Raw genomic sequence first — 21590 nt, 5'->3', positions numbered from 1 at the left:
TTTGTTTTGTGTGAAACTGTTTGTTTCCAGCCTATTTCTCGTAAGACACACAGATACTGGGTCCATCCTCTGCATTGTAACTGTGGAAAAACGCCATAAAAAACACCAAGGCAAAACCCACATGGCGTTTTCATGGCGTTTTTTTTCTCTCCCATAGACTTCTATTGGAGAAAAACGCCAAGATTTCCTTGCAAAAAATGCCAGTGTCAATGTGCTGCGATTTTGAAAAACTGCCACAGAGCCCAAAAAAGCAGTAAAATGCCACAGAGGACTGAAAAAACGCCAAACAGAAAAACGCCAAGTGGATATGGCATTGTGCGATTTCCTATTGAAGAACAGCTAACATCTGGCCGCAGCGTTTTTTCACTAATAAAACGCTGTGTAGCTGAATTGGCGTTATTATGGGCGTTTTTGCAAAAAAAAAAACCCAAGTGGAAACCTAGCCTTATATAAAAAGAAATTGTGGTGCAAAAGTGATCTTATCACCAACAATCAACCACTGGACTCTTCATTTGGTTACCATGGTCACAAGACCACTTTTTAGTTATGGCACCCAAATAATTTTTGTCTAACCGTCACTAAGACCTTTGCAAAAAGATAGGTGATCGTAACAGCACAGTGGATTACATCTACTATAAGAAGTCATCTATTCAAAGTATTTTTAAACTGGGTCATATTTTGCATTCTTATTAGATCTGAAATAAAGCTAAAACGTGTCTGCTTTTAGTGACAGTGTTTTCAGCAATATAATCTTTACACGCTGCATTCTCTTGCAGATCAGTGATTCGTGCATTGGTTTCATTTATAGCGAAGGGGCAGAGGAAAGAAGAGAGGAAATTATAGTGAAATGTTAATGTAACAGGAGGGACAAAGTGTCAGCAAAAAAAAAAAGGTGGTAATGCTGGAGCAGTCAACTACCTTTCATTCCAGTTTTCATTCCACTCAAGCCTTGCTGGGTAACGGGGCGATCTGCTACCTTTATCTGAGCAGACAGAACACCTGCAGCAACCGGACCACCGCGTGTCCCAGGCCTGGCAGTAGTGGGCAGCACCTAAGGGAAAGGAAAAGCAAATTACTGACGCTACTACCACTAACCAAAGTAAGTAAGCAATAAAGTACCTACAATAAGAAAGACTTTGATAACATTAAATTTTCAGCAACTATGGATACTCACTCCAGTTGCCATCCTACTTGCGGTGGGGAGAGGACGGATTCCACTTGGAGGCCTGTTCGGTATAGAGCCGACCCCGCTCCTTGAGCTAGGGCGAGCAGAAGGGGGCCGCTGGTTGCTCATTATGTCTACTGATCAATCTGTGGAGAAACATTACAATTATACAAATGAGCCAATTTTAGGTAAATAAGGAAGTTCTATTATAAGCAGTCTTATACGATCACAGCAGCACTTGCAAACTGTCACACTGGACACAATTTAAGGAGCAGTCTCCCTTTCCCATTACTAAAATAAACTCAGAGAAACACAAATAGGTCAATTCTACTGCAAACAGATCCCAAGCTGACCACTAACATGCCAACACGCTTCCGACTCACAGATCTGTGTATTAGTTTAATAAAGCACTTTTTACTGGATACGCACACAACCGTTTCTTTATTGCTTTTTCCACATGTTCAAAGGATCTAAATTGGATCAGTGGAGAGGACATTTCCGGTGATTGCTATATGGAGCAGTGCTGGAACATTCTACACAGGACCGATTTAAATGTGATTTTATCTCCTTATCAGAAGGATATTGCCCTCTGAGACCTTGGAGACTTTCCTGGTCCCAAAGTTTCATCCCAGCAGTTCTGGAGGTGCCCTAACGTCAAATTCTACAGCTCCCAGGAGACCTTTCCAAGTAAAAGGGTTTACCCTTGTACGCCTTTAAGACACAAGTATCAACTACATACACGTCGCCTGTCATTTTCTATCGATGTATTATTTCGAATGCTATAAACACATCACATACCACCTTCAGCCACCTCCAGGTTCCTCCGCTTCCTTAGTTCTATCGGTCTCTTAGCAACGCCTGGTCACGTGCTTACATCACCCAACCGACAGCTCAGCTTTCCATGTGTCAATTGAACGCTAGGGAACTGTTAATACATGTAAGCCGATTGGACAGGGCCGGAGGCAGCAATGACATCACGCACGGACGGTGAAACGCCGGGGGTCTGTCAGATACTGGCCAATTGGACGGAATGAAGGATTTTACATTCATTGGGATGTTTGCTAAGCAGCTTGTTTCGAAATAACAGGTTACGTGACGCAGATAACACCCGTCACCATACTGCAGTGTTTGTGGAAGGCCTCTAGTGACATGTAAAAGTTTACACGGTGGAAACCACTATATTCGCTATTGGGATTACTGTTCTGGATATGACATTGTCGGGAGTTTACGCCAGTAAACCCGGAAGCGAGACTACTTTATTCTCTCTCGCAGGGAGGACAGACAGTTCCGTCACTTCCTGTGGTCCGTGGGCTTTGCCTTCCGTCGCATCACTTCCGTCGCTTAGCGGCTGGTTGCTGTGTCATGGCGCAGGACGGTGCAGTAGGTGACGGTTGTTACCGGCTGCGCTGTTCCATCCCTGGACACGAACAGGATGTCAGGGGGCTCGTACGTTGCCCGATACCTTCGGGAGATGGGTTCGTGTCGGTGTCACGTGACAGGAGCGCGCGCCTCTGGGCACCGGACAGGTAAGAGCGGTTCGTGTTGTTCGGACCTCGCTGTCTAGAGAGGGGACCGGTGGCGTGAAACAGGTGCGTCTTCTAGAGAAGCACCTTTATCAGGATCTATAGACTCCTACATCCCTCCATTAAGGTACTTCTCTAAGCGCACAACTAGAAGATGTGCCATTAAGTAGCACAAAAGTCGTCACTGATAGAGATGTATTATGAAAGGGGTGGGCAATGTATTCTCGACCCCTAACCCAAATTACTCAGGAATAGTATTAATCTACCAGTGTCTCACTGCTCAATAACCAAGGGGGTCATTGACAGCTGCAACGTGTTTTATATGTTGGTTTATCCAACTCTGGCCTATCACTCGATTATAAAACGACCCCCCCAAAATCTGAATATTTAGGGGGAAAAGAAAACGCCTCAATATAAGACGACTCTATAGGGAAATAGTTTTTCTTCATTCATGTAAACTATTTTTTCATATTTAATAAAAGCTATGATTGAGAAAAATATATATTTTTGTATTTATTTGCCAACATGCCCCCCAGTTATACACATGTGCCCCCAGGCTTGCCACTCTGCCTCTCTGATATGCCTTATATCCCCTATATGCCTCTCTATGCCTTATACCCTCCTATATGCCACTCTACCTCCCTGATATGCCTTATACCCCCCAATATGCCACTCTACCTCCCTGATATTCCTTATACCCCCCAATATGCCACTCTACCTCCCTGATATGCCTTATACCCCCCTATATGCCACTCTGCCTCTTTGATATGCCTTTTAACCCCCTCTATGCCACTCTGCCTCCCTGATATGCCTTATACTCTGTCATATAGGGGGTTAAAATACATATCATGAGACAGAGTGGCATATAGAGGGTATAAGGCATTTCTGGAGGCAGAGTGGCATACAGGGGTTAAAAGGCATATGGGGCACTCTGCCTCCAGAAAATCCTTATGACACCCATACAACACTCCCCCCCCCCCAACCCCTGGTGTTGTCTGCGTTCATCGAACGGACGTTCGCCGGCTGGGAGAAAAGAGAATTCCCCGCAGCGCTGCGGGGAATTCTCCTCTCTGGCAGCCGGGGAAGGTATGCGCGACGCGCGTACACAGCCTCTGCTGCTGCCGGCACTTTCGCCGGCGCTCGGTGATAGACACCCGGTGTAAGTGCCGGCAGCAGCTGAGGTTACCAGACAGGAGGATCGAGGAGCGCTGCGGGGGATCTGGATCTTAGTCTCATAGTCATTTGAGGTCTGATTAGAAGATGACCTTGATTATAAGACAAGGGGTATTTCTCAGAGCATTCGCTCTGAAAAAAACCTTGTCTTATATTCAAGCAAATACGGTATATTCTAGCTTGTAACACTGGCTATAGAACCCACTTGTTCACAGAAGCATACAGTCTGTCCCTTTAACAGCCCACCACCTGCATTCTGCATAGAATCCACCTGTTCTCCCAGTCTGGAAATGTCTGCTGACTTCTATATCCATATGTGACTCTTGCTGCACTCTTCCTTGTCCAAGCTGCTCCTTGTCTATACTCAGTTCACCTAGACCTCCTAATAGTTTGCAACCTATCAAGAGCAGGTCGTAATAATGTTACCAAATCCAGCAAAAAATGTATAATATAGTTATTTCTGCCCCCTTCTTCTATATTAGCATGGATGTGATCACTATCCTTTGTAACAGTATAGCTGGAAGCTGGTCATGATGACTCCCCATGTGATCATATGTCAGAATTTCTTATGCAGGCTGGCGTTATAATGTACAGCGCTCTATATTTTCACATTCGGGTACAGAATGTCCATATATATATATTAGTCCAAGCACTTGCTTGTTTTCTTAATAATATATGAAATGAGTTCCATTGTTTTGTCTCTCGATGGGAGTGCTCATGAATGCTGCCACCAGGCTCTATTTATAATTGATGTGTATGGCTTCTTGTCTCTATTCTTAATGTGGGCTCTTGAGATGGCATGGGCGTTTTGGGCAAGACGGGCAAGTCATCTTTCTTTGTTATTGTGGATACTGCTTATTAGATCTGACGGTTTCCACAGTTCATCAGAATCCTTTTTCCATTTGCCAAGTGGTGTTGTCACCATAACATCCGTGTGAATGTTCCTGCTGATTGGACCGTTCCATTAGTTAATAAGGACATTTTTCCCCAAATTTCCAAAGCATAATCTTGTTAGGACATAAGTAGTCTGAGCATTTTTGCTATTTCTGTTAAACCCTAAACTCGAAAAAGTATTTGCCACCTCTGATTTTTTTTCTGTGTGATTGCATACCTTGGATAACTGTGAACCTGAGAGAAGAAAGAACACATAATTTAGATATTTGTCCTTTATTGAGAAAATAATTATTCCCTCAAGCACATTTATGCTTACATCATAATTCAAAGCAGTGACTGCATTCAGGCAGTTGGTGTAGTTAATGATCAGTCTCTCATGGTCCTATGGAGAAAGTTTGGCCCGTTCTTCCACGCAGAACTGCTTTAACCTATTGAGCTGTAGGTCTGTACTTTGACTAAGCCAGGGCTTGACAAATTTGTTGTGACTCTAGGCGCCAGGTAAAAAAGTTAGGAGCCAAGATTTTTTTAAACTAACAGTTGGTTAGGAGTGATCTGATCATCATCAGCCTACTTACTAAACTCACAGCATTTGACCTGGAAGCATCCTGGACTTTCATTTTAATTATTATTATTTTTTTAACCCTTTCAATGCTGATGTTCCATTGGAGCACAGCATTGACTGATATTTAGTCCCCACAAGCTTGTGGGGACAAATGTTAACCCCTGCAATGCCACGAATGTGTCATACACAATTGTGGCATTGAAGGGGTTAACGCTGCACTGTCGCTCCCAGGGAGCGATCAGGCAGCAGGGGGGTGTTGGGGCTGGTCTCCACACTCATGGGGAGACCAAAGAACCCTCTCCCCCTGTCACTGAAGCTGCCTCTGGCAGCTGGGACTCAATTGCTGGTCTATAGAACAGCCATTGCAGGGGGGAGTCTCTGATGACTGCTGTAGGCTTTCATGCCTACAGGAATCATCAAAGGGCTTGTGGGGGCTCGTTTTTGCTGTTGCTGGTCTGCCTGGGCTTCCAGGCAGACCACCAGCAGCAGAGCCCCATACAAAACGGGAATTAACCCCTAAATGCCGCAATCGCGGCATTGAAGGGGTTAACGCTGCACTGTCGCTCTCATGGAGGGATCAGGCAGCAGGGGGGTGTTGTGTCAGGTCCCCACACTTGTGTGGGGACCCAATCAACACACAACCTCCTTCCCTGAAGCTGCCTGTGGCAGCTGAAAACGCGATTGCTGGTTTTGCAGCCTACATGCTCACTCTGTGGGAGTGATCTCAGACTCGGGGGCGGGCTCGGAGTGGCTGTGCTGTCTGCCCAGACTCCTGGGCAGACAGCAGCAGCAGCACCCCCGTGTGGTGACTCAGCCTCTTACATCCACAATTTTTTCTGGATGTAAGAGGCTGACAAAACCTAGGCGCCAGGACAAAATTCTCTGTCGCCATGGCGACCTGGCGCCTGGGATTTGTCGAGCCCTGGACTAAGCCATGCCTAAACCTTTGTATTCTTTGACCATGGTGATGCGTACTTACGTGAGTATTTCTCATCATTGTCTTTCTGTGTGACCTAGTTCCACATTAACTTACAAACTGATGATCTTACAATGTCGTGTGGAATACAAAAGCAGAGTTTGTGGTTCCTTCGACAATGACCGGTTATCCATGTACATGTGTCATGTCATCCCCAGACCATGACACTGGCTCCGCTATGCTTGGCTTTTGGTGTGAGGATCTAGATGACGAAGGCAATAGAAGTTTCACTGATTAGAACGTTGCTCGAGAACCCTTGAGGAACATGTTTACCTGTTGTCTTATTACATATAGTACTTTCCTAATTAGGCTCGCGGGCTGTCAAAATTGATAATATTTACTGTTAGTAAAGTACTGCTTTATGAGGGTTTAGCCCATAATTTAGATTGGCACAGTTAAATCAAAGTGACAGAGCTTAGTATTAAGCCTTTAGATTTTCAGGTAACCGGTAACAGACTTTGAGCCATGTTCTGGTGTGGTCATCTTATTTGGCTGTATTGTGACGTGTATAGTTAACCTAATAGTTATCTTTACCCATTTAGCCCTCACAGGGGTTTCAACGAAATACACCGCATGAGTGGACACACCAACTTTGTCTCCTGTGTGTGCATCATACCTCCGAGTGAAATCTACCCACGGGGATTGATCGCTACAGGGGGGAACGATCACAACATCTGTGTATTTAGTCTGGATAGTGTGAATCCTCTCTATGTGTTGAAAGGCCACAAGAACACAGGTAGGTTTCGCTATGTTTAAGTGTGTTTGCATTTTCTCTACCCTTTCTGTTGGGGTTACATTCTATAAAATATCACAAAAGCCAACAGAAACCAAAACTTCAGTCAGCAGAGAAAAAGTGTTTAGCTGTCCCCTTTTGATTGGCTAACTTCACACATTGTAGTAAAATACTGCTATAGGTAGATTTATGTCCAATGGAGAATAGTCCTTCTTGATTGCTCCGCATTGAAATAGAATTATTCAAAACATATCCTCTTTGTGAAAGTTGATTTTTTGCACTTAATGCTCCACTTCATAAAGTTAAGGCCGTGAGCGCCATTACCGCTTTTCCTCTGTAATAGCTATTTTGTTTCCATTTTGTTGTTATCTTGCAGTTTGTAGTCTTTCTTCCGGAAAGTTTGGCACATTGCTGAGTGGATCGTGGGACACGACTGGAAAGGTCTGGCTCAATGAGAAGTGCATGATGACCTTACAGGTAGGGCTCCGCTCGGGAATATGGTATTCAGTGAACTTGCTCCATATTGCTGATTGTTGCCATGACATGGGCTAATCGTGTATTGTAATTTTGACACTTAAAATATTGCTTATATATATAAATATAAATATATATATAAATATAAATTAATTAGGGTGGGCAGGCTTAACAGGTTTCCAATGGCTTAGACAAATGCTATCCGCCTGCCTTGTGTCTCGCTAAAGCAGTAATTTAAGGCAAACCTATACTTGGTAAACTATTTAATGGTCTTTATTAATGTGAAATAAGGGATATATATATATATATATATATATATATATATCTGCCTTATGTGTATACAGTGGAATGGAATTTGCAATGGTTATTCTACCCTTGGTGAGATTTGACAAAAAAACAAAACAAAGTAACAGTTTTAATCATTTGATTGTAATTTGTATCAAATTTGCTGAAAGCTGCATAGGTGACTTTATTGTGTGGGATTTATTTTTTTTATGTATTTATGCTGTAGGGTCATACCGCTGCTGTCTGGGCAGTGAAGATTTTACCAGAGCAGGGTCTGATGTTGACCGGATCAGCTGACAAATCTATTAAGCTGTGGAAAGCAGGGAGGTGTGAAAATACATTCCTTGGTATGTAAACTCTTTATAGTCTTTCCGCTTTCGAAGTTATTTTTGGATGTATTGGAATACCTGGTTTATACCTCCCCAGATGTAAATTTTTAGTGACAGCATCTGGCTGGCCTTTATGGTTTTCTCCCATGGCAGAAGGATCTTGCCTGTAAGGGAGCTTAGATGCAGATGATTTAGATATGTATTGGTTTATACTTTTAAGGCATAACCTTTTTTTAATGTGATATTAAGGGCATGAAGACTGTGTCAGAGGACTGGCCATTCTAAGCGACACTGAGTTCCTTTCCTGTGCCAACGATGCCACCATTAGACGATGGTTAATCTCCGGGGAGTGCCTACAAGTCTATTATGGTCATACGAATTACATATATAGCATATGTATCTTTCCAAATTCACAAGGTAAACAGATATTTTATGTGTTCTTGCTACATGGGGTTTTAAAAACGTAATTTTTTGGGTTGGGAGATAGTTACTCTTGCTCACTTTTTACAGCCGCATTAAGTGTGAGCAGACGCCTCAAAGGCAGTTGACGGTTTGTTTGTTGAAGATACATATTTAGAAACATATTATGTGTGAATGTTCTTTTAACTTGTCTGAAACTATGCAGATTAAGACTTGAACGTCATGGGTACCCCCTAATGTCGATAGCATTTTGGGTTTGCTTTTTTAGTTCATATTTCCGAACCATGGCATAAAGGTAAATGGTTTCTGTTGCAAGTGAGAGGAAATAGTAAGCAATATGCACGAAACCCATAAAACATTTACCATTTTTACCACTTTTGTGTCCCGCCGCTTTGTTGTTGATCCTCTGTAATCCTTCTGTCCAGATTTTGTGACTACAGGAGAAGACAGATCAGTTCGGATCTGGAGGAAAGGAGAGTGTTTTCAGACAATCCGTCTCCCTGCCCAGTCAGTGTGGTGCTGCTGCATCCTGGATAATGGAGACGTTGTTATCGGGGCAAGGTATCCATTATTTAAAAAATACTGGGACATTCTTAAACTAATTTTTGGCAATTGGTGCCTTACATTGCCATCCATGTTGAGTGTTATGGTGACTGTGTGTGACGCTATGTTGCTGATATTTAGAATGTGTTTTTAGCAAGATCTGCTATTGTGTCACTACACGTGTAAATGAGTACTTTAAAAAGAATTGTTTCACCTGTAATTGTAAATCAGTAATTTTTTATACGTTTCATTTTTTTTAAAGTGACGGCATAATCCGAGTATTTACAGAGTCCCTAGACCGCACAGCCAGCCCAGAGGAAATACAAGTGTTTGAAGATGAACTCTCCCAAGCCACAATTGATCCTAAAACAGGAGATCTTGGTGACATTAAGATAGAGGAGCTTCCTGGAAAAGAACATCTGACTGAACCTGGTAATTCCTCATCTAGTATATGTTTTTCCCTGCCATCCCAGGTAACACAAGGATAGACTCCTCCTCCGTACCTGATAGGGCAGGACTCCAAACTTTAAAAGGGCCCTCCCCTCCTACTAACACCAGTGTTTTTTCCTGCCCTACCAGGTAGGGGACTCGTCTACCTTTTTATTATTTTCTAGGCTCTAGGTTGAGCCGTTTCCCCGGGCTAAGCCCCCATTCCTGGGGGATACCTTGCACCTCAGCCTGATGGCTGGTGCTGCGTCGCCCAGCGCTTGTTCCGGCGATGATCTCGGCCGCGGCGGCACCGTCGTCCCGGCGGTGTTCGCGGCCGCGGCGGCGGCGCCGTCGTCCCGGCGGTGTTCGCGGCGGCGGCGCCGTCGTCCCGGCGGTGTTCGCGGCGGCGGCGCCGTCGTCCCGGCGGTGTTCGCGGCGGCGGCGCCGTCGTCCCGGCGGTGTTCGCGGCCGCGGCGGCGGCGTCGTCTCGGAGGTGTTCGCGGCCGCGGTGGCTCCGTCGTCCCGGTGGTTATCGCGGCCCCCGGCGGCGCCGTCGTCACGGTGATCGCGGCGGTGCCGGCACCCCGGCGGTGTTCGGCTGTACCGGCGTCCCGGCAGGTGATCCTGGCCGCCGTCCTGGCGGTTAGCGGCAGCTCCACCGGCCGTGTGTACGGAGATGCCAGCAGGTTGCCAGCACCTCCTATAGCCGGGGACGCCTGCCGGTCTGTGTTTCAGCCACTAGATGCCGCTGTTGCGGCTTACTGGCTTCGGCCAATATGGTGTCTGCTGTCTTCCGATTGGGCTTCTGCACTTCTGGTTGTGCATTCCAAGCCTCGTTTTGGTCAGAATTTGAAAATTTGGCGCCAAACTCTCTGCTGTTGCAGATTCCAGCCTAATTTCAGCTCCTTTTTCACTGTATATATGGAAGGTAAGCTATTTGAATGCTGTGTGTGTTCCTGCTGCTTCTTTTGGTCAGGTGCTGTTGCATCTTTCATCATGTCGGCCCCTGATAATTCTGAGCCGCCCTCTGTTGAGGACAAGCCCAAGAAAGCTGTTATGAAGTCTAAACATGCCCAATGCTCCGGGTGTCACAAGGCTTTGCAGGATTCAAGGAAGAAACTCTGCTCCGCTTGCCTGAGATCTGTAGCGGATTCTGAGCCGTCTGGGGGTAGGGAATTTTTGGTCTGGCTTAAAGAGGAGATGCAGTCTACCTTCTCTGCCTTCCGTCAGACGGTTCCTGTTCCTGTTCCTGCCTATCATCACCTTCCCGCGGTACAAGACCCTGCTCTCCTGGGGCGTCAGCCTTTGTTCTCAGACTCTGAGTTTGATTATCCTGAGGTAGAGGAAGGTTCCTCAGAGGAAGGAGAGATCCGGGAGGAAAGTTCTTTTTTGTTCCCGGTGGAGGAAATTGAGACTTTGATTTCTGCTGTGAGGTCAGCTATGCATTTGGAGGAGGCCTCCACCCAGAAAAATGACTCTTTCTTTGGTGCCAGCTTCTCCAAGCAGTCTGCCTCGTTCCCTGTTCATCCTGCACTTTCTGACGTTATCGAGCAGGAATGGAACCACCCGGAAAGGAGGGTTAACATGTCCAGACGGGTTAAACGCATGTTTCCCTTTGATGAGAACTTTGCTGATTTTTGCGCTACCCCGCTGGTGGATACTGCTGTTATGAAGGTCTCCAGAAAGACTACTCTGCCCCTTGAGGATGGCTCTCATTTTTCTGACCACATGGAAAAGAAAGCCGAAGCTGCAGTTAAGAAATCTTTCGAGGCTTCGGCTGCGGCCTTTAAACCTGGAATTGCTTCTGCCTCAGTTTCCAGAGCTGTCAAGATTTGGCTCTCCCAGATCGAAGAGGATATTGCTGCCAAAACCTCCAGGGAGACTATCCTCAAGAATGTTGCTGCCGTGAGATTGGCCGTGGATTTTCTCTGTGATGCTTCAATCGAAAACATCAGAATGACAGCCAGAGCTTCGGCGCTTTCGGTGGCAGCTAGAAGAGCCTTGTGGCTTAAGGCCTGGGCGGCGGATAATGCCTCTAAGAACAGGCTTCTTAATATCCCTTTTAAGGGCAAGACTTTATTTGGGGAAGAGCTGGAGTCCCTTTTGGAGAAGACCACAGGGGACAAGCATTGGATGCCTCAGCGAAAGCCTCCTTCGAAAAGACGGCAGTCCTTTCGGCCTTTTTTCCCGGGACAATCTAGAGGCCATAGTTCTAGATTCAACCCCTCGTCTAGAGAGCAAAACTTTCGAGGCAGATTCCCTCGGGGAAGGGGGAGATTTGACAGGATCGCCTTCCCCAAAGCGTTTCAAGACCCCAAGAACGCTGCATGACGCCTTCTCCATTCCGGTGGGAGGAAGACTTCGTTTTTTCACCGACAGTTGGTTCTCACTCACCCGAGACCCCTGGGTGAGAGCCGTTGTATCGCACGGCTATCAACTTCAATTCCGGACCAGACCTTCGGACCATTTTTTGATCTCCCACCTTCCTCCAGACCAGGTGAAGCGGTCGGTCCTGTTTTCCACCATTCATCAGTTGACAGACATCATTGTCCTGGTTCCTGTTCCTTGGCCAGAACAAGGCCAGGGGGTTTATTCTCCGGTTTTTCTGGTCCCCAAGAAACCGGGTGGCCTTCGCTTAATCATAGACTTGCGTTTTTTGAACCGTCACCTCCAGTTCATCAGGTTCAAGATGGAAACAGTGAGATCCACCCTCGACACCTTATGCCTCAACGACTTCATGGCTTCATTAGACCTAAAGGATGCATATTTCCACGTTCCCATCCATCCGTCTCATCAACGTTTCCTGAGAGTGGCGATTCCTCGGGGTTCAACTGTCCAGCATTTCCAGTTTCAAGCCCTGCCATTCGGTTTGTCAGCAGCACCAAGAGTTTTCACAAAACTCTTGGCAGTCGTGGCGGCCCATCTCCGTGTTCAGGGTATCTAAGTCATTCCTTATCTGGACGATTGGCTTATCCATGCCCGGTCGGCGCAGATTCTTCGGGTTCATCTTTCCACGGTGGTCAACACATTACAAAGTCTCGGCTGGATTCTGAACTGGGACAAATCCTGCACCATTCCCTCTCAACATCTAGTGTTCCTGGGTCTTCGCCTGGATTCCTGCTCCGGGAAGGCTTTCCTTCCGACTGCCAGAATAGAGGGGATTCGATTCCTAGTACGCAGAATTCGCTCTGCGCACCGCAGCCCCTTACGGTTATGTATGTCCCTGCTGGGCAAGATGGTCTCCGCAAATTATGCAGTGCCCTGGGCTCTGGCCCACATGAGAATACTTCAGAGATTTGTCCTCAACCATCTAGAAGACACCCCCTTGGCTCTGGACAGGCGTGTCTGTCTTCCTCCGCAGGTCAGAGCTTCCCTCTCCTGGTGGCTCCAACGGAACGTCCTTGCAGCCGGGAAAAGATGGTCTCTTGTCTCCAAGGTACTTCTCACCACCGACGCCAGCATCAAGGGATGGGGAGCTACGTATCAAGACCTGTTTGTGCAGGGTCTCTGGTCTCCAGCTACAACACTTCTTCCCTCAAACTGTCTGGAGTTACTTGCAGTAGAAAAAGCTCTGCATCACTGGGAGCATCTGCTCGCCGGCAAGGACATTTTGCTTCGTTCCGACAATCAAGCAGTGGTAGCCTATGTCAACAGACAAGGGGGCACAAGAAGTCCTCAACTTCTCCGTATATCGCTCAGGATTTCCTTTTGGGCAGAGGCCCATCACATGACTCTGTCCGCCGTTCACCTCAGAGGAACTTTGAATTCTCAAGCAGATTTCCTGAGCAGAACTCCTGTGCTAAGCGGCGAGTGGGCTCTGCATCCGTGAGCCTTCAATCTAATCGTCCAAAGGTGGGGCTTGCCCGAGATCGACCTAATGGCTTCCAGAGACAATGCTCAGGTTCCGGTCTTCTTTTCCCTCAGGCCTCAGGATCATCCCTTGGCAATAGATGCCTTCTCACAGGAATGGGATTTCCGTCTCGCATACGTTTTCCCTCCGTTTGCCCTAATCTCCAGGGTCCTGCAGAAGATCAAGAAGGACCACGCCTCTGTGATCCTGATAGCACCAGACTGGCCGAAGCGAGTCTGGTATTCCGACTTGATCGCTCTAGGTCTCTCTCCCCCTCTGAAGCTCCCAGCTTGGAAAGACCTTCTACATCAGGGTCCATTCCTACACCCAAACCCTGCCGTGTTCCACCTGACGGCCTGGAGATTGAACGCGGACTGCTGAGAGCGCAAGGTTTTTCTTGTCATGTGGCTGAGACTCTTCTGCAGAGTAGAAAGAAGGTTACCTCTCTGCGATACATTAAGATCTGGAAGAGATTTCACAGTTGGTGTGGTTCCAAGGGGATTTCGCCAACTTCCTGTTCCTCTGCCTCTATTCTGGATTTCCTCCAGGAAGGATTCGACTGTGGCCTTCAGCCTTCTACGATCCGGGTACAGATTTCTGCCATCAGTGCTCTCCTCGGGTTCGAGCTTATATCTCTGCCTGTGATCAGACGTTTTGCCAAGGCCATCGTCAGGATACGTCCTCGTTCAGTCACCAGGATGGTTCCGTGGGACCTGAATCTCGTCCTTCGAAGACTCACATTACCTCCTTTTGAGCCTCTTCAGTTGGTTTCCCTGTATCTATTATCGCTGAAGACGGCCTTCTTAGTAGCCATTACTTCCGCTCGTCGGATTTGTGAACTCCAGGCTTTGTCTACGAAGGAACCGTTTCTCCGTTTTTTCCCGGATAAGGTGGTTCTCTCTCTGCCACCTGAATTTGCACCCAAGGTTCAGTCGGCTTTCCACAAGAACCAGGAGATTGTGTTGCCTACCTTTTTTTCCTGATCCTGGCTCGGCTGAAGAAGAAGTTCTTCACACTCTGGATCTGAAGAGATGCCTCACCATCTATTTGGAACGGACTCTACCCCTGCGTAAGTCCTCTCGTTTATTCGTGGCCTCTTCAGGGCCCAACAGGGGCATCAGTATCTCCAAGTCTTCCATCGCCAAGTGGATTGTTGCAACCATCAACTTGGCATATTCTGCAGCCGGCCAACCTGCTCCTGTGGGGATCCGTGCCCACTCTACTAGGGCGGTCTCCACTTCCTGGGCTGAAAGATGTTGCCTTTCGCCTGACCAGATCTGCAAGGCGGCTACTTGGCGGACTCTCCACGCTTTTGTGCAGCATTACCGTCTCGACCATATGGCTCAGGAGGACTCTCTTTTCGGTCGGAAGGTCCTTGAGGCTGTTTTGTCTCCTTAGTTTGCCCGCCCTTCTTCTTTGGTAAATCTATCCTTGTGTCACCTGGGATGGCAGGGAAACAGGAAGTTCTACTTACCGAGAGCTTCTTTTCCCTGTCAATCCCTGGTGACACATTTTTGTTCCCTCCCTTCTTTTCAATAAACTTTGTTGCATCAGATTTCTTTGCCTGTGTGGTCTTTGATATTCACTGGTGTTAGTAGGAGGGGAGGGCCCTTTTAAAGTTTGGAGTCCTGCCCTATCAGGTACGGAGGAGGAGTCTATCCTTGTGTCACCAGGGATTGACAGGGAAAAGAAGCTCTCGGTAAGTAGAACTTCCTGTTTCTGAATTGCAGTGTATTTCCCTCTTTGCTTTTTCCCATTTTATTAATCTGTGCCTTAATGACTTTTTCTTTTTGCGTTACCAGGTACTAAAGATGGACAGACTCGGCTCATTAATGTAGATGGCAAAGTTGAGGCCTACCAGTGGAGCATTAGTGAAGGACGCTGGATGAAAATTGGGGATGTAGTCGGATCATCAGGTGCAACACAGCAAACCTCTGGGAGAGTCCTGTTTGAAGGAAAGGTGTGCAGGCATTTTGTGATCTCCTTTATGGGACCAGAAAGTATTTTGTGAAGCGAATAGGCCTTTTATTCTGTCAGCATCTGTTCCATTGGCAAAATCAATACCACAATTAAACATTCCTTCCGCTGTTGAATGCTTTGTCCACCTAATCCTATTCTTTTTTTGTTGTTTACAAAGTCCATTGTATAAAAAGTTCCACGTAGATGTATTGTGAAGCAACAAAGTGTTTAGAGTTCATGGACAAAATGGCATCTGCAGTGCCATTTATTAACAATATTATGTAGCCATTGTATTTATTAAATATTTTCCCTTTAACTACTTTCTATTCAAGGAATATGACTACGTATTCACAATTGATGTGAATGAAAGTGGACCTTCTTATAAGCTGCCATATAATGTAACAGAAGACCCCTGGCTCGTTGCATACAATTTCCTGCAGAAGAATGATTTGAATCCCATGTTCTTAGATCAAGTAGCAAAATTTATCATTGACAACTCCAGTGGACAAACAATAGCATCTCCGCAAACTGGCTTTGCTGATCCGTTCACAGGTAAATGTTAAATGACCCGTTTTTGCTCTGTTGTTCCACAGTAATAATATCCAGAATTAATCACTTTGGAGAGAGTGTACAGCTAATAGCAATGGTAATAACTATGGAATATTCTAAACATAAAGGGACAGTCTAGTGTCACAAATAACCCCCCTCCCCAATGAAGAATGCATAGTCTGTATTAAAATAGTACTTTATGGAGAAGCTGCCATTCCAAAGGTGTAGTGCAATGTCCCCACAGAGCGCCGGGTTTCATGCCACTTTTATCTGCTTGAAATACCCATTCAGCGCCAGGAAAGCTTTCCCGTTGAAATCAAAGGGAGCTCTTTCTGAGCGTGCACACGGGGTGTTCATTAGAACTCCTGGAACTATCCTGCAAGCCAACACTGAAGTTGGCTAGTAGTGGGTATACTGCAAGTGCATACCGACAGGCAAAATGTGTTCCGCTGAACTTAAACCCTGCACTTAGCCGATTCATTATGACCGTGCTAAGGGTGTGAGTATATAAAAAAAAATAAAAAATTGTTTTATTTAGTGCTACAATACCGAGTTTAGCGGTATTGCAGCCTTTTCCCCTTCTGACATAAATGGAAAACCACCTATATTTGTGGCTGCAGTTTCAGAGAAAAGGCCAGGTTTGTTTACGGCTAATACCTTTTTATCCTTTTGTAGGTGGAGGTCGTTACATCCCAGGAAGCTCACCCGGTCCGGTTTCTGGAGCTGACCCGTTTACAGGTATTCCAGCAAGCTCTCTAAAAACAGAAAGCATCTAGTTTGCCTTTAGATATCCAGAGAGGAAATACTTTAACTCGCGTGATGGCAGGGACACGCTGAGATCGTTCTGCGCAAAGAGAACATGCAAGTGAAATAGCAATACACGTGATTCTTATTTTCCATCGTTCACCGCGTTACAGCGTATCACCAAGAAAGAGCAAAAGCTCAGAGTAGCCAAAATAAATCTTCCAGATCACCATGGAATTCATTTATTAAACAGTGTGTGTGTGTAGTTAAAATAAAATATTTGCTATCTGCAAACTCAAGCGCTGTTCCCTCTCAACGTTACTTTACTGTTAAAGGCACGACCTCTGCAAGGTTGTTCTTCAAGAAGGAAAAGGGCTGCACCTGTATAATAGTTAAAGTAGCGGGATTGTTTGTATCTCCTCTAACAAGTGTACTTGGCCCTTGGAAGAGAAACTCTCTAAGCTTGGCCCATTGTAATCAGTGGTGATGTCAGTGAGTTGAACCCTTGCAGCCAAGTATCTCTATTGAGTCCATGGAGAATACAGATTAGCTCTTCTAGAACTAACAAATGTTTAATACACTATTCAGTGTCTGCAGCAAAGCTTCATATCACTTCAGTGCCCACAAACTACAATTCTTACAGTGGATGCATTTGCTTTAATGTATAATGCTTTAATACTCTGGTTGTCTGGAATATCTGTCTTACAGGTGGTAGCCGCTATGTACCTGGCTCAGGGATGCAGTCTGCTCGTTCAGCTGGAGCATCGGATCCATTTACAGGTAAAAAAAAAAAAAAGCACGTTCCTGTCACCTGGCAATCACAGAGCCATCATTACTTGAGGCTACACCGGAACAGCAAATCGTAATTGCAGACTGACACTTCAATTTGAAATGCAGTTTAACTTCACACACGTAGTGTGGGGGGAAAAAAGCATAAAATTGCTTCTGCTGTGCAATTTTATACTCTATCACAACATGATTGCTTTTAAGCAAGCGGGTCATCACATTAACTTTCTGACTTCTTTTACAATCCTCTGCAGGACAGAACGCCTATCGATCATTAGCTGCTCAGACTCCAAATATTTACTTCCCAAAGAAAGACCCTCTCACTTTTGATCAAGCAAACCCATCTCAAATTTCAGGTGAGCGTCCGAGGACCCATGATTTTTTTTTTTTTGCTATGATTTATCTATTTTTAAAGCGTCATTCCCTAGAATGTTCTGTTTGCTTTACTGTCCATCAATTAAATTAGTTGACTTACCTTAACCCCTTACAAGCTACTCTCTCTCTCTCTGGCTACAACTGGTACACTGGTACCTTTTCTTTTACGCACACCTCGTATTCCACCAGAATGGATGTCTGCTAATGCAGTCAAGAGTGCTGGCACCAGTGTATCAAAGGTTGGGTGGACATCCATCTATTTAATAAAATATATTGAATAAAAGTAGGATTATAAAGAATCATTTACAGTTAATTAGGTGATGGTCTGGTGACTGTACTTGCATCCAATTCAGTGGCACATTAAGCATTTTCACCTAAATGCCAACAACATTCATTTATTTTTAACTTGCGGCTTTAGCGTAAAGTAACATTCATGTTGTACAACCCTTAGTGGTTTCACTCGAGGTATTGATCTGATTGCATCATTTATCTCATTAACCCCTTCCGTAACGGTGACGTACCTGGTACTTCCTGGTTGGGTGTCACCCACAGACCTGCATGTACCAGGTATGTCATCGATGATGCGCAATCCAGCATCGCTATGGATGCTGGGATCGCGAAGGGCGGCTGCTACTGACCGTTGGGTCAAGGGAAGACGCAGTACAAGAACGCCTCAGTATACATTGGAATAAACTGAACTGCGCCACTGTTAATCATTTGCTATTAAATAAATAGTGGCAATTCAGGGACACAATACTAAATCTAGTGAATAAAAAGCGACTGCTGACACAAATTTGTTGCAGAAGAGAGTCAAAAGTCTTCCATGCATCATTGCCTCTTACCAATGCCCTTTGTCTTCCAAGAAATGCATGTAAACAAAATTAACTGATTAAAATAAATTGACATGTCAACATGCTGTGAGTATAGGTATGTAGACCTTTGTTTTCTGTGCCTTCGTAGGTAAACTGAAAGAACTAAACCACTCTGCTCCTGAGCAACATAAGATGTCTGAAGAAGATTTAATGCGACTTGAAAAACTCCTATCTGTGGTGATTAATCCATCAGGAGAAGTAGCCACAGCGCAACAACTAGACACTTTGTGGAGAGCCGTTAATTGGCCAGAAGGTACGATATATATGTTGTCTATGAACTATGTTCATGTCATGGCACTCTATAAATACCATTTTTGGTATTGCCTATAGGTAAATGTAAGATTTAAAAAGTATTGTGCTGTTTTCTTTTTCTATAAACAGTCCTTTTCAGGCAGCTCTGTATTAGCCATTTGGATATGTTCTACTAGACCGAGCACTAGAGCCCTGCACGGGACTACTTTTTTAATCCCGCTCCCGCAATGTGGGTGTTCCGCTCCCGCCACATTTGTGGCCAATCATGCCCGCCTCCTTACCTGATTTCCCGCGCGGCTGCCCTCGAGTTGTTCCCTCGCGGCGTCTCTTCTCTTGCTCCGCCCGGGAACAAGGTGGAGTCACAGGAAGTGACGTCACATCACGTGACACTGTTTTGTTCCTGGGCGGAGCAAGCTAGGAGACACTGTAAGGGAGCAGCAAGAAGGCAGCCTTGCGGGATTACCGGGACCCGCAGGTACAGTGCCTGACCGCCCGCAGCCCCAGCAAGACCGCCCGCAAGTTTTTTGGCGGGTCCCGCAGAACCCGCCTCCCAGTGCAGTCCTCTACCGTGCACCCTGACTCCTTATGTCTTCATCATCTTAATGAGAGTCTGCGGAAGAATGTGTTTTTTTTTTTGTTTTTTTTTTAAAAACATTAAGTAGTATGTCAGTTATACATATTGTCCCCCGGTCTAAAACCTGTTGTACGTATTCTTCCTTTTCAGATATTGTATTTCCAGCCTTAGATGTTCTTCGTTTGTCCATGAAGAATCGCACTGTGAATGAAATGTTCTGCAGTGAAAAAGAAGGCAGTCAGTTTAGCAACTACCTCTTCAAGTTCATGCATCCCGGCGGCAGACAAGCCAACCAGCTTCTAGCCCTGCGGACATTATGTAACAGTTTCTCCTACGATCCGGGAACGCGACTAATGATATCCCATAGAGACACCGTAATCACTAAAGCGATAGAACTGAAAGCAGTAAACAATAAGAATATCCACACTGCTCTAGCCACGTTGTTGCTTAACTACGCCATATGTTTACATAAAATTAACGACTTGGAGGGAAAGGCCCAATGTTTATCAGCCATCAGTACGGTTATGGAAGTTGTGGAAGACCCTGAAGCGGCTTTCCGTCTGCTGGTGGCTCTTGGTACACTGATCAGCGATGATGAAAATGCTGTACAGTTAGCAAAGTCCCTTGGCGTCAATTCGCAGATCAAGAAATACATGTCTGTCGCGGAACCAGCCAAAGTTAATGAGTGCTGCAGGCTCCTTTTAAATATAGTGTAAATCATTTTTTTTTCTACTGCTAAAGGGGGGGAAAAAAACCCTATTCCTGAGACACATAGTGTTTTCTTACTACACTGTACAATAAATACATTGAAGCTAATGCTGTGGAATGAATGCTGACATAATGAACATTTGTCTTGTCTTAAAGTTTAAATTGGCCGCAAATAAATTTTTTTGCACTGATTGTAGTTTGCGTACTTCTTGAACTTGTGATGTTATAGTGTTACTGATAAGGAAAAAATCTAAACCTTGTTGTTGATTGTATTGCTTTTAAAGAAATTCAGGCAGTTTGCTTCAGATTAAGTCCGATTCATTATAAGACATCCAAAATAATTTGCAGTTCCACAGGTTAGGGTCATAATGCAAAGGACTGGAATCTGTATCCATCAGTAATAGCCGCTGTTCCCTCTTGACTGAAATATACATCACGATAGAAAGACGCACAGGTTGTCTTGTGAAACTATCACAGCTTTATTCACACGAGCGAACCTCAATACAAATGTTTCGAGGCACTCACCACCTCTTTTTCAAAGTGTAAATTCTCCCCATGGGAAGCTATTGTGATAATTTGCAGTTCTATGAAAAAAAACCAGTTCTGCATTGTTGCACTTTCTTTCACATTGATTGGTCAGATGTTTTTGTGGGTTGTAGTAATACTGGTACATATGAGGTGTCTATTATATTTAAGTGCTAGGTAATCAAGCATGCAAGCCTCAGTTGTGACAAAGTACTTGTGCTTCATGCACCCTCCTTGGTATACTCAGCCTATTATTATTAGGGTGAGGTGTTCAAAGACCATGGTACTCAATTACTGTTGGATACTTGAGAAACCAGGAATGCATGGCAGAATAGAAAACTCTGTAGAAGAACTTGAATACTTCCAGAGAGTTTGCCAACAAGCATCTGGAAGCTTCTCAAGAGTTCTGGAACATTATATGGATGGATGGATTAATCAAAATTGGAACTTTTTGGGCTTGTTATGTCTAGCGAGAAGCCTGCTATGTCTACAGGACCCTGCTATCTATTTTTTGGGTTCTATCTACTAAAGTTATTGTTGAGGTGAGAGTGGTGGCTTCACTGTATATCATGAAGGTCCAAACCCTGTGAGCTTCTGCTGCTCCTCATACAAAAAGCCTGGTGAGGCTGCAGGAACTCCATCAGCCTCCTGAGTGGCAGTGGCAGCTGAGAAGAAAGGGGCTGTCGCTTAGACTCCTGAGGTGGCAGATAAGTCTTCTCAGATGGAAGCACCACAAGCTGAAGCCACTCTAGAACCTTTAGGGTCTGGAACAGAGTCTGATTGTGGTGGCTCTTGGCTGGCCCTGTATAAATCAGAGTGATTTCTTCAAAGTTTTCTTACCTATTGCATTAAGCACTATGCAGCCAAAATGCTCACTGCTTGGACTGCTA

The 21590-nt window shown here is 45.3% G+C and overlaps 2 protein-coding genes across 2 annotated transcripts in view; one reads left to right on the top strand and one right to left on the bottom strand.

Annotated features, from left to right (window-relative positions):
- Positions 1–1311, bottom strand: part of IFT74 (intraflagellar transport 74) — a 30694-nt gene extending 29383 nt beyond the window's left edge. Inside the window, exons 1-2 of the mRNA XM_053465914.1 lie at positions 1175–1311; positions 919–1051 (exon numbers count right to left, since the gene is read on the bottom strand). Coding sequence (XP_053321889.1) covers positions 919–1051; positions 1175–1294 — 253 coding nt within the window. The 5' untranslated portion in view covers positions 1295–1311. The remainder of the gene's footprint in view (positions 1–918; positions 1052–1174) is intronic.
- Positions 1312–2467: 1156 nt separating this feature from the next.
- PLAA (phospholipase A2 activating protein) lies at positions 2468–20366 on the top strand. The gene is made up of 14 exons (XM_053465913.1): positions 2468–2691; positions 6836–7029; positions 7403–7503; positions 8012–8132; positions 8364–8531; positions 8960–9095; positions 9340–9509; positions 15159–15316; positions 15648–15867; positions 16540–16602; positions 17317–17388; positions 17649–17750; positions 18730–18894; positions 19618–20366. Exons 1-14 carry the CDS (start codon positions 2528–2530, stop codon positions 20181–20183), a joined length of 2400 nt encoding a protein of 799 aa, XP_053321888.1. The 5' UTR covers positions 2468–2527; the 3' UTR covers positions 20184–20366.
- The last annotated feature ends 1224 nt before the right edge of the window (positions 20367–21590 follow it).

Source organism: Spea bombifrons, chromosome 1 (assembly GCF_027358695.1).
Source record: "Spea bombifrons isolate aSpeBom1 chromosome 1, aSpeBom1.2.pri, whole genome shotgun sequence".
Classification (NCBI taxonomy): Eukaryota; Metazoa; Chordata; class Amphibia; order Anura; family Pelobatidae; genus Spea; species Spea bombifrons.
The sequence above is the reverse complement of the archived record's forward strand: the minus strand, read 5'-3'. Positions and strand labels throughout refer to the sequence as shown.